Source organism: Teleopsis dalmanni, chromosome X (assembly GCF_002237135.1).
Source record: "Teleopsis dalmanni isolate 2A chromosome X, ASM223713v2, whole genome shotgun sequence".
NCBI classification, from domain to species: Eukaryota; Metazoa; Arthropoda; class Insecta; order Diptera; family Diopsidae; genus Teleopsis; species Teleopsis dalmanni.
The window spans coordinates 82,020,091-82,033,752 of NC_051848.1; the positions used below are offsets into that span (position 1 = coordinate 82,020,091).

Here is a 13,662-nt window from a genome sequence, read left to right on the forward strand (position 1 = left end):
GTGTGGAAGGTGCATGAAGCTAGAGGTATCTCACTTAAAACTGTCAATATTATAAAAAGCAGCTATGAAGAAACTACATGCAGAATATTATACAATGGTGCGCTGAGCGATTCAGTTCCATTATCCAGTGGTGTAAGGCAGGGTGGTGCGCTCTCGCCAATTCTCTTCATAACGGCATTGTACGCAGTGATGAAGACCCTGGACTCAGAACGACTTGGAATCAACTAGGGAATAAGAAACAGATTATCTGATTTAGAATATGCCGGTGATGTGGTCTTGACCTCTAAAGCACACTCTAATATGCAAACTCAAAATTACATATGTCTTAACTAACACCTCCCAGCTCACAATAACTAATACGGTCGACAAAAACGTCGAAAAGTTTGAATATCCCGATAGCGTTATAGTAACAGAAGGTGATACTTCAAAAGACGTAGCCAATAGACTTTCGAAAGCCAGATATGTCTCCGCTAATCTCAAAAAAATTTGACGTTCAACAACCTTGCTTTTAAAAATTAAAATTACGATATTCGAAGCCTGCGTGAAAAGTAAAATTGCACGCTCAGCAAAAGAATGGAACCCACTAGGTAGAAGGAATCACGGACGGCCAAAAAGCACATGGAGAAGATCATTAAACAAGGAAACTAACAAATCATTAAGAGAGCTCAGAATATTAGCGCGTAATAGGGGTATCTGGAAAGCATATGTGAATAGATTAAGTTTTTGAATTGTGATAGTAATTTAAAGAACATGTCATAATAATAAAAATAATTTACACTGTTTTGTTTTTGAAAAAACAATTGTTCTTACCAGTCTTTACACCAAGCTATTCCATGAAAATCTGGCGCTTTTTTTGTGTTACGCTCTCAGTTCTTTATAGCACAAAAGAAAGGTCTTTTATAGCTATTTTGACATATAAAAGTTCTATAAGCTGGATAAATGAGCTTATTGTTATGCGAACGGTTTCTCATTTATATAAATGAGGAAGTGAGACAGTATAAGACAGTATATGAGGAAGAATGAATGTAGTATAAAGCACTCAAAAATATCAAGAAATAATTTTTTCATATATGTACTTTTAAAAATGTTGATATAGTGAGCTTTGAAAATTTAAAAAAATCAATATCCCAAACATATTTCTATTGTATTTTATATTTATTTTTTGCTTTCTACATAATGTTTCAAAATTAATAGTATAAAAGTACAAAATTGTGAACGTTACTTAAAATATATACACCACGAGCTGTGTGGACACTACAAGCTAATGAATAATAATGTCTATGGACATTATGGTAAGCTCTGTTCTAATGTACAGCGTATATTAATTGATGAGCTCTTTTGCTTCTGGTATTATTCAATGTCCAATGACTGAACTAAATCCATCTAAGTTACCTGACTTGTCGAATTACCACTTCTGAAGAAGCCGGAAATTACTCTGTTTCTCTAATCCCTCCGCCTGAATTTTATTATCAGAGAGGATTACATGGGTTACATGTTAGGTGAGATGAATTTTTGTTATCCATCTTAAGAGAAATAGATCTCATAACAACAAATCCAAAAGAAAGTATTCAACTTTCATCTAAATTTCAATTGTAATAGCGTTAAGTGTGTTTTTAGACGGCGTTTAATTGTGTTATACGTAGTATACTTTTGGATATTGCTTTTATAATATTTTAGATTAATTGAGATTTTAAGGATTTATTCATTTAAAAAACCATTGCATATTTGGAATGTGATTTTTACATAAATAAGCTAGAAAATATTTACATAACATTTATAGTTATTGGAATCTTAGCGAATTTATGATATATTTAACATAAACATTCTAAAACTACATTAAAAAATTACAATGTAACAAAATTACATCCATAATAATTGTTATATCGGTACATATCACACAAATTGTAACACATCACCCATATGTACCCCCACATATTCGTATATACCAATATTTTAAGAACATACTCTATTACTTAACTCTCTTTCCAGAGTCGCCTCACTCGAATGGAGATAATGGAGACATCTAAAGCAAATCGAAGTGATATAAATTCTAATGCTATACCTAAATAGAAAAATATTTTACTAGACTTGGACTCATAATCATATTGGATTTGATAAAAAAAAAACAAAAAATAAACACTCATATTTAAACGATGATGTTAAAAGGAACTATCCGCGCTGCACAGAAATGACGAGCTTAACCGTTACAAGGTTTACGTTAATAAAATTCTCAAGTGAACTGTGAGCTGTGAACTGGCGAAATAAATGACTTCTTCATGACATTATGGTAATTGCTTCTAACTTATCGTAGGTAATTCCTGACAAAATGATCAGGATAAAAATGATAAAATGGTGTTTATTGTATTATATAGTTGTTCTTATATCAGATATTTTATTATTTTGAATTAAATATGTTTTTCAGTTTTGTGAGTTATTATCAAAATCCATATGGTTTATTTAATTGACGAACATTAAAGGATCTTACATGGAAGCTTATAACAGCCGATATCGATAATTCCAGATGATGGTAAGTTGAAGTTTTGTAGTTTTGATTTTCTTTTATTCCCAAATATAATGATTTGGATATTTTCAAAACAGAATCGAACGTGTGACCGACCACCCACGCGTATGTACTAATATCTATGTATGATCAAACTAACCCTGATGAATCCTTATTAATCAACGGAGCATTTTGACTAGGTAAGAAGTAAGAAGTTCTACGTATTGAATGTACTCTAATTTTAAATGTGGAAATTAGAAAATCTATCTAACTAGTTTTCGTATGTTTATTTGCAGACCACAAATCACAAATCACAAATAACAAATCTCGAACACGAATTGCAAATATAATTTTTGAGGAGGAAACAATTAAATATAAAATTTTTAAAGTTTTTTATATTTAAAACAATTTTATCTAATATATAAAACGTGAAAAATTAAACGTGCACTTTTGGTTTAATTAAACAAATGTAACTTCTTCGTTTCCATTAGAAAAGGTTTAACCAGTATTCTGCGTTGTTATAAGATAATTAAGTACCTCGCCATCTGTTTCGATCTCTGTAAATCAGATGATTTAGAGATGAAGTTCTTGTACTCGTCCTCATATTCGTCTTCATATAAATTTTGATTTTAATATTTCAATAAATTGTGAATAAGTCACGTCACACATCTACTAAGCAATTAGAGGGATGTCTTTATAAAATAGACCCCTCTTTATAGTGTAGTTTAAAGCGATGTGCTTTAAAGCACATCGTCATCTGTTTTGATCTGTGTGATTCGTGATTTTAATTTCCCTATAAATTATGAACAAATCTCTCTTCTTTATAAGATTATATACAGTCAAAGTTCCTTAACTCGCACTTCTATAACTCGAATTTTCTATATCTCGAACTAAAAAGTTTGCTACGGGGTTTTAGAGAGCAAATTACATGCAATTCTGCTTACTTAACTCGAGCTTTTATAACTCGAACTTTTTTAACTGGAATTTCTCTGTAACTCGAATAAAAATATTGTCGCACGCAAATAGAAATGTGAAAAAGTGCATTCTATAAGTCAAAATTTTTGTTTTAAATATGAATCCATTTTGGTGTTAGGGGAAGTCCTTTTTTCCAAATCAAATGTTTAATTTTTTTTTCTTATGCTACTTTTTTGTGAAATTGCCAGTCGCTTGTGAATTGATGAAGTTACCATTTTCAAAACGATAATCGATACAATTGGTCTGACCATATTCAGTACCTTATCTCTTCTCTTTCAAATATGTTGAACCTAATTAAATGCTTGGTATATAGAATATACAGTTGTCATCCTTTTATATAAATATCTGTTATGAAATCCATATTTAGCATATTAAAATCAATTTATTACTCTGTCCTTTGATCGAGTCAAAGTGCATATCGATCTACTCTAATAAACAATAGTAGAAAGAGTGTTGTTGCTGTTTGTCCAGTCAGTACCAAAAAACTTTATTTCTTTGGCTCCCTTCGTAGTGATGAACTTAGCGCTATCTATGAATGTTTTGCTCTTATATTAGATATTTTTCTATATAGTCTTGCCTACGAGAAATATGGTGTGTTCGCTATTGGTTTGATTGCTGACTCCACTAACAAAATATTGCTGATAATACATTAAATAATAAGTTCGTTAGTTTGTATATTTGAACAGACATAATTTTCCCATTGCATGTACCTGTTCAGAATTTATGGTTATTTTAATAGAGGCAAATTACATATCTTTATATTTTTATATCATTTTGGATTTTTAGTTGTTAATGTTCTTGAAGATAAAAAAAAATTGATGTTATGACCTTTTCCTGAAATAAAACCGCAAATATAAAAATTAGCTCATTGATAAGGACTAAGCTAACATCACCATCTTTGTCAGACGAATAATGATCACTACCATCAGCTGTGTTCAAATTGGGAAGAGTTTTTCTAAGCGATTCAATATTAAAGAAGATTAGACCCACGATCTTTTATAAAACTGAGATGCTATTGCCTGTGCTGTTGACGTTATGCGTCAACAAATAATGTCAATATTGACAACGTTATGTTCTTAGCTGCAAAAGGTTTGATTTGATGGGCTCTAGTGCAAAATTGTTGAGAGGACATCCATAGAGACATTTTCGATGGAATGACCCGATAACTATAATATTGATATGAAAGCATTTGGTACTATCAAGTGGTGACATCAAACGACTGATCAGGCAAGGCGGAAGTAGTTACTGGATGCTAATAAGGCGTACTGATATTTGTAAAGATCAAGTTAATAAGTTATAAAAAATGTCATAGCTCAAGACTAATATTTATTCTTAAATAAATTTGTGCTTTCTCGCAACTTGATAATAAAAGTTAATAATTTGACTTCTTTTGATTACAAAATAGAGCAAATCGATTTCTTAAAATTATAACATCTTCATTAAAAATAAAGAAAGTCAAAGTATACTCTTAAATAATATACAAATTATTAGCTCAACATATTCAGATTAGAAAATAGAACAGATCGCGTACTTAAAATTTAGAACATCTCCATCAAAACATTTCCATCATTATGTAGTCCACATGCGGAGAGTAGATCTCGCCTTGTATCTTGTAAAAGTGGTTATAGCAATATTTGCTACCAAGTATGGCTCGATTTGCACACTTTTTGGTATCACTGAAGTGACTACATTTTATGGATTCTACATATTTCAGTTTCATAGCTACAACAGTGTGATGCTTTTCTTTTCATGTTTCGGAAAATAAAGCAGTACTCAAACGAACGCGTTTATATATCTTACGCGATATCCTTGGCTTATACTTCAGTACTCGTTTTTATCGGTACAGCCTTTGGGAAGCTTCTGCTTTGTATGAATGACATATGCTTCTCTATTTACGTTATATGATTCTTGCAAGTATTCTTTCATAGCAAAAATACTCTCTTTATTTGAAACCTTATACTTTCTTCTATAAAACTTCTACAAATCTGTATTACATTCAATACAAAGCGCACTACATCAACGCAACTGATGTAAGTGAGACAGAATTCAATATTTGATGTCGGTTAGGACCATCATCAGCAACTCTGTTAATATAGAGATCTAAACAAATTAATCAAATATGAACGAATTCATTACTTCTGTGCTTGTATAGTGCATAGCATTATATTTTTACCTTCCGTACGATGTGAAAATATATTATACCGGTTTTCACGCTGCTGCTTATGGTTATGTTTAGAGCACAGCTTTCACGCTGCATAGCAAGAGAAAAGTGCTGGAGCATAAGCATGCAGTGGGGCTGACCGGAAATGCATCCTAGGGCATAAGAGATTTAACCGATCTGGATGACATTGTCGTAGTACATCCAGTGGCGGTGCATGGAAGATGTTTGCAAGCCAGCAATGCACATTGGAGGCGAAAGATTTATTTCCGCTTTTATTTTTTATATAGTTTTTAATTAATTAACTAATAAATGTTTAATTTTGGTACCTTGAGGAGGGAAAGGAACCGTCAAGCGCTTCAGGTCCATCTGCTGACAAGGGTTGTATTCCTTTCAGAGCTATTCGACCAGCTAACCTATGAAATCAAAATTCCGCATTAGAAAAGAGCAACCAAAAGTTCGTGAAGATTGAGGAGAAAAGGTTGAAGCTTGAGGAGCGTCGACTTGAGCTGGAGGATACAGAGCTCAAACAAGAGGAGATTGCGGACGAACATGTGCAGGCCACAAAAGAGCATACAGATACTATAAAACTGTTAGCGGATGCGCTCAACAATTTTAATAAGTAGAATATAATAGTAATATGTTATAAGTTTTTTATGGTGGATAGAGGCCTACGGGAGAACGAGCCATATAAAATAATTTGGTTAACGCATTATGTGCAATACCTCAGGGCTGATGTGGAAATTTGCACTTCGTTTTATTAATAAAATAATTGTTTACTTTTAAGGTTTTTGTTCCTTATTGTACGCTGAAGTTGGTCTATGACGTAGACGAAATATCTTTAATACAAATAAGTTTTCATAATAACTAAAATACAATTAAATATTTAACGCAAATTCATAAGTGTAATTTTTATGTGTTAAATTAACGACCTAAGCCCAGTAATAATAAAAAAGTGTTGAATATTGATCATAATAACAATTTATTATTAATAAAGTATATTAAAATAATAACAATATAAATAAATATATACAATATATAATATATATATATATATATATATATAATATATAAGCGTAAAGCAACAAGTACACGAATGTCCCTCGAAATTCCATCTGATCGACTTCTCGGTACCATGCACGGAATTGTTTCTGCCATGAAAAGCTTACATAAAAATTTCGAAAGACGAAATATTTCAATAAAACACTCATCAGATATAGCGAAGGGGTCTGTAGAATTTCGCAAACATATTCATTTGCAACGTAAATGATTCCGGAATCTCTTATATCACCAGAAAAAAAATCTCTTTCTTATTAAATAGTCCATTATTTAATTAATCCACAAACTAATGTTATATTAATTTAATTTTAATTTAAATTTCACAATGGCTAAACACTCTTTTGTACAGTTTCTGCTTTTAAATCTTATATTTAAATTATAATTCCAAGAGCGGATATTTGCTTACGATTTTAATGTTTTAAGTATCTTTCGCAATTTTCGCAATTTTTGATAATATATATAATTTTTATTACCTATACAGTAGTATCTAGAAAAGTTATTTAGTTTAAACAAATATATTCAGTTCTACTAACATTTTATCATTTATTCGTAAATTCAAATGTTTGTTCAAAGTATCCTATCGAATTATAAGTTGCCATCCCTGCTTAAATATTTTACCCGTCAAAAAAGAATACATGAGCTGCCCTGCAGTTTTGACAGTTCCCGAAGAATTCGCGTCATTGCATATCATCGTTCATTTTCGTCAAACTGCTGTTAGCGTAAGACGCACCTTCGCCATGGATAAACAAAGTGATCATATGGAATATATGAGTAGATTTCTATCAAGTAGGAAGGATAAATGGTTCTTATATTGTTTAATATATTGTGTTGACTAACAGAGTATAAAGAAATCAATCTGCAATAAGAACGAATTGAAACACAAACAAAACATCAAATTATATTGACTGCCCACATATGTATGACACTTCCTACTGAGCGTGCATTTTGTGAGAGCATAATGGAACAAGTAGAATGGAACAAGTATCGGAATCAAGTTGCAAGAACTAATTGATAAGCTTTATAGTCAATGGCATGAGATTCAAATGTTGCGTGAAATCACTGCAAAACGCGCTGTCAAAACTGAATCGGTTGTCAAAACTGCATCGTCTTGAATATCTCAATATTCTGAAATGCATTAAATGGTTATAAATACATTCATTATGTTAGACTATAAAATGTACACTAATAAAAATCGCATTTAAAAACAAAACATACGATTCTTTCCAACTTATAGTTTTATTAGAGATTCAATCAGACGCACGAACCGATCCTGAAATTATGAAATATATTTCGAAATTGGATGAGTGGCGAAATGTAGTATGGCTGGCGATGATATGTTTGGTAAAAAAGTGTAAGCAAATTTCACATACATTATGAATAAAAGTTCGAAATATTCTTCTGAAACTGAATTAGAAAATGTATTTTTTTCAGAAATATAGTCGAACGTACAAGTTCTAATATAGTTTTCATATAAGTTAATGATTCGGATATATATTTGTGTACAAGCAACAGTTTTATTTGTAAACGTTAATCAAAATAAAAATGTTTGACTATTAATCAACGAATTAAAATATGAAACCTTTTGCCCTCTTCTTGCATTAGAATCGTCAATATAATACTTTCGATCTAACAATAGAAATGAAGTCTGTTGGTTTTAACATTTTATTATCTTAAATTCAATGCACATAAATTGCTTGTCAATAAAACTGTCATAACTCAAAACGAATATTTACTTGTAAACATATCCATATCCCCATATTTCGGCAACGTGATATCAATATACAATAGCTTGATATCGCCTGGTTAAATAGTATAATTGTGAATTTTGTCCATTGTCTGGTGCAAGGAACAAACTGAGTGCTCAACGTTGAGAACAGGTTCATTGCAAGATATACCACTACTTATCATTCCACATGCACGAAATAGTATTTGAGTCGAATCCTCTAAGATGTGTTCTCGGCAATATTTGGTAGCAGGTAAAGATGGATGTTCACACCTTTTGTTCTGACTAATGTGAACACATTTCATGGATTCTTCATTCGTCAATTTCACACCCTTAGCAATGCGTTCCTTTTCCTTTCGTCTTTCAGTGAATAAAGCATCAAGGCCACGAGGACAATGGTAGTGTGTGAGAGCTTTAAACTTTTTATAGTATTCCATTTCCACCGGTGATGTTTTAGCCATATTTTTTATGTTTGCAAGATCTTTTTTTTCAAAACATTTGTCTTTGGAAAGTTCATTCAATTTTCGATCTAAATGCTTTATTTGACCAACATATAAATCTCTTAAGCGAGCCATTTTGTTAGCCGATATTCGCAAGACTTCCTCCCTACTAAAAATATTTGCATTACTTAAAACATCATCCTTTTGCAATGAAAGAGAATCCTCATCATCTGAATTGTCTAAATTAAAGTCTGCAATATCTTCAAGACAAGGAGCACTTTCTTCTCCAGAACTGTCCGATGCATAATCCAATATATGACGTTGTTTATTCTTAAGATCACCATCGTTCTCATCGTTAATAAGGAGACCTGAAAGAATTGTTAAAATATGACTTAATTCATTTCTTATTTAATTGTATGGTTTAATTTAAATAACTAGATTCCTACGTTCGATATGATGTGATAAGTTGCTCAGTAAAATTTCATTATTTTCCGGACGACAAAACTTCCCAAATTTAATATGACGCTTTTTACGTTGTTCCTTAAGTGTGTGCTCAAAGCAGAACGTTGTGGGGCCTGGAGCTTTAAGTACTGGTTGAAGAAGCACTGGATTTGGACACCGTCTCCTTTTTTTATATAAGTAAGTACATTGTGCATAAAAGCTACTTGGATCGTTTAATATATGCATTTGACAGTAGTCATATTCATCCAAACAGGGTAAACTGCACTTATAAGAAGAGTTTTTGCACTGTTTCATCTTATTTATGATTTCCATTTTCACTTGCTCTCGCATCCTCTTTTCGGTCCTGGATCGATTGTACTTGTTAATATTAAATGACATCTTAAGACAACAAATTTATAATTTTAAAAATTTATAATTTTAATGAGAAACAAATTTTAACTTTATCATTTGTCAAAAAATTTTTTTTTGCTAATGTGAGTTGAGTGTTACCATAGAAATTATTTTCAATACTTATTGCCTAAGTTTATTTTGAAGGGACAAAGTCATAGAATACATAAATGATTCTTCAACAGAAAGATTTTATTTATCTGTTTTTTTATGTACATTCTGTAGATATATACTTATTGGAATATTTATTTTATTTTTATTTATTTATTTGTTTATGTATCCACATAAACATATGTTCAATTAATTATTTATTATGTTAATCTCTCAGTTTTAATGTAGGATCGGTATGCCATCAGTTATTTATTTATTCACGTTTTTTTAAGTAATTAATTAGTTTCCTGTGAAAAAGATCACATTCGTTCATTGCTAAAGGTAATGTACTGAAGACATCGATTTATAACCACCGAGGTGGATATGGGTCCATGACTGATAGACTCTCAAAGAAGTATCTTCTTCAAAAACTATTTCTTTGGGACGCCAAAGGCGGAACGTGATTTCATTCATAATGATTTCATTTACTGCGGGTCACCACAACTTTTGCAGTTAGGATTATGGAGAATAATCAGTTGCTCTGCGTGAGTTCTTATTCACCAATGACCAGAGAGAACTGCAGTAAGCTTTGCAGTGTTCACGCGGTCTCTTTTAATGAGTTTCGAGGATCAAATTTTATTACAGGTGGGCTATATTAACCTGTAAGTTGCATACGACTTAAGTGTTTTCCATCTGTTATTAGCAATTTTAAGAAAAAAGGAAATAATTACTTCTCTTAATGGGCTTCAGGGTAATGTACACCGGTATCGTCAGAGACACATTCAGGGAAGCACTAAAGCGAGCTAAACTGTCAGCTTTCTCGTTCCCTTCGATGTTTCTGTGTCCAAGAACCCAGATGGGTGATGTTAGGTGATGTCTGCAAATCGATTTAGCTCGTCGATTACCTCTCTACATTCTTTTACTATCTTCGATGCTAAAATGTCTCCAAAACAAAATATAGCAAAACACAACACAAAAGTAAACAAATACCTTTCCCTTCAGCTAAAAATTCATATATTTTTTGTGGAATTCCAAAGCAAAAGCAAAAATAGGTAATAGAAAAACAAATTAAAATCGTTCCTTTCGATCGGAGTAATGTTTTCGGACACAAATTTTTCAAAGCCTCAGTTGAAAAGTCCTCTTGTATTAAGTGGTCTTGTTATTATTAGTTATTATTAAATTATCTTTTATATATAACATTTTATCAAAAATATTTATTAATTTATTTTTATTTTTATATTAAAATATTAATAAATATTTTTAATAATATAGCAACAAATTAAATATACAGAATAAAGGAATAATTGTACAGTATAAAAACAAATGGTCGATAAATACAATATATTTAAACATATATACATACATGTATAGTCATCCTGTTCTCGATTCACTTAACTGTATAATGCATAACTAGACAGTGCGAAAGTGTATAAAAACACCTTCAACAATCGAGAAAGGGTTAATGTAGCAATACCGTATATTTTTGTATGTACGTATATACACAGGGCAGAAAAAGTCTGAGGTCACCTACAAAATTTTTCTTAAATTTCGCATAACTTTTTTAATCTTTACTCAAATTAATCTTTGTTTTTTGATTTATTTTAAACAAAGAAACAACAATAAAGTTAAAACATGAAAAATCAACAACTATTATTTAAAAAAAAATTTTAAACACAATTATATGCAAAGTTATAATTTTTGAAGCAGAAAAAGTCTACCGACACTTCTTAATATTTACGTTTACCCTTAATTTAATTCCCTTGCAAGCATAAACGTGTCATTAAATGATATTTTATTATTGGTTGACTTCCTAAAGAGTCTAAGAATTAATCATTTAAAAATATTTTATTTAAATAAACAATAAATTTATACAATGGAAAATAAAAGACGTGAAATTAGTGTTAGTGAGACAAATAATTGTTAAATTTTGAAAAGATGACGTAAGCCAACGAAAATGTACTGAAGATTTCGGTCGTCAATATTCATCTGTGCAGAGAATTATGAATAACTTTCAGGAGACGTTTCTAAACCTCGTTCTGTTCGCCCCTCAATTCTGTCAGTTAGAGAAAGACGTGGCCTAATCAACCCGGTGAAAGTAAATCCAAAGGTAACATCAATAATGATGGTAAAGAGTTTGACCAAAAAATCCAAATTCCTTCTTGTTTCTGATTCAGATTTTTTTTTTATTATATTTGAACAAATGTAGAGTTTAAATTAACAACAACTAGTCATATCGACTAACAAGAGGTTTCCTAATATTCTGATTCAGATGACAATCAAATAATGTAAATAGTTCCATTAACAAAAAAAATTTTTTGCTATAATTAACAATAATATAAAACCTACAACTTGTGAAACATCAGGGCACTGTAACGTACCCATATCGCCTATGGATGATCTCTTAAATATTATATATGTAAAGCGAAATAAATCTGTGATTCTCTTGTTTCCGATGCACTTATGGACAAAGGCAATAAGCTAGATAGAATAAGCTAGATATTTATTTTGTTTTATAATGAAACCAGTGGATGAGTAGACTCACTGGACAATAGTGTCATGAATATAATGAATATACATATGTAATCTGTGGTTATTTGTTAACTTTTGCAACTCGTTTAACGTTTTCGGAATGACCGCTTATGTGATTTGAACCAAAATCTATCCAGAATAGAGCAAACCATAACAATTCCAAACAAAGTTTGTTAGAAAAATTGATAACTCCTAATATGAAAAGAAAAAAAGTCAGTTGTATCACAAAGGAATATTGTGAAGACCACAGGCGTTTTTGAAAGGTGATTGCGGACCTGACAAAAAAATATCTTTACAAAAAAATAAGGTTCGGGAGCAAGTTTGATAGGATATGTGAATCGTGATTAATTTTACGAATAAATTAATATAAACATTTCTTCTTAGATAAACATCATTTCTTATGTTTTTTTTTAAAATATTTTTTTCCATTAACAAAATTTAATTTTAATATTAAATTTGCTATAGACACTATGCTTCCGTATATAGGTAGCCAATTTTTGAGAAAGGGTTCCTACAGCATACAATCACGAAAGTGTGGATGTAGAAAATTGTTATATCGGTGGCATACTATATGAGGCATTATGAAAGAAATACACGATAGATGGAATACAAAACTATTAACATAAAATATGTGCTCCTATCTCGAACAGTGTAGTTCTTTTTAAGAAATAAATTGAAAAACTCAATCAATAATTGAAAGTAGAACTTTCAAACACCGGTCTCGAAATCTTAAGAAGAAAGCTAGTGCAGTTAGACAAGTTGATAAGCTGTCGACAGATATAAACTTCAAGAACATGTTAAAAAAAAAACTTCTTGTCTCCTTCGTAGTCTATTAACGATGACAGCCGGCATAGAACAGAAATATTTGTTTTTATAATGTCGTTGGAAAAGTAATATGGTGAAAACATATTAATAAAACATAAAACCACATAACATATATAAAAATTATATGATATTTTTACAACATGCCTTATAGACTTCTCTGATTCTCGCATAGAGCTAACTCAGAGTTCTCTTGTATGAGATTGCTACTCTATAGGATTTTAGGATAATAGAATTTAATATTTTATATTATACATTATATTAAGCATTAATATAACCATGCAGTTGGTGGTGAATTATTTGGCACATATAAACTATTTAGAACTTAATTAGAAAACGTTGCTAGACTCCATTGAATATTCCACCCACAAACATAGTTCAGTCCACCAATTATTAAGATTACCAACGTCCTACTATTTTCTATATATGTTTCATTAAAGCATTTACATATATTCGTTTGAAAATATCCGCTTCACTTGATGTGCTGACACATTCTCATCACCGTTCAAGTATCGTT

General features: G+C 30.9%; 1 protein-coding gene and 1 long non-coding RNA gene across 4 annotated transcripts; one reads left to right on the top strand and one right to left on the bottom strand.

Annotated features, from left to right (window-relative positions):
* Positions 1-1,175: 1,175 nt before the first annotated feature.
* On the top strand, positions 1,176-2,814 carry LOC119689373. Of its 3 annotated transcripts, none has more exons than XR_005253412.1 (5): positions 1,176-1,499; positions 1,990-2,311; positions 2,423-2,527; positions 2,599-2,700; positions 2,797-2,814. It is a non-coding gene; the product is annotated as an uncharacterized LOC119689373 (long non-coding RNA). The 3 variants fall into 3 exon arrangements; XR_005253414.1 differs by having other exon boundaries at positions 1,990-2,307; XR_005253413.1 differs by having other exon boundaries at positions 1,990-2,287.
* A 5,467-nt stretch (positions 2,815-8,281) lies between these two features.
* LOC119689435 (KAT8 regulatory NSL complex subunit 2-like) lies at positions 8,282-9,728 on the bottom strand. The gene is made up of 2 exons (XM_038104265.1): positions 9,302-9,728; positions 8,282-9,223 (listed from the first exon to the last, which is right to left on the bottom strand). The coding sequence occupies exons 1-2, from the start codon at positions 9,693-9,695 to the stop codon at positions 8,496-8,498; spliced, it is 1,122 nt and encodes a 373-aa protein (XP_037960193.1). The 5' UTR covers positions 9,696-9,728; the 3' UTR covers positions 8,282-8,495.
* Positions 9,729-13,662: the final 3,934 nt, after the last annotated feature.

Coding starts and splice junctions, on each gene's coding strand:
- LOC119689435 (XM_038104265.1), bottom strand. CDS start 9,695: ATGTCATTTAATATTAACAAGTACAATCGATCCAGGACCGAAAAGAGG. Junction 9,224..9,301: donor CTTATCACATCATATCGAAC/GTAGGAATCTAG, acceptor CAATTCTTTCAG/GTCTCCTTATTAACGATGAG.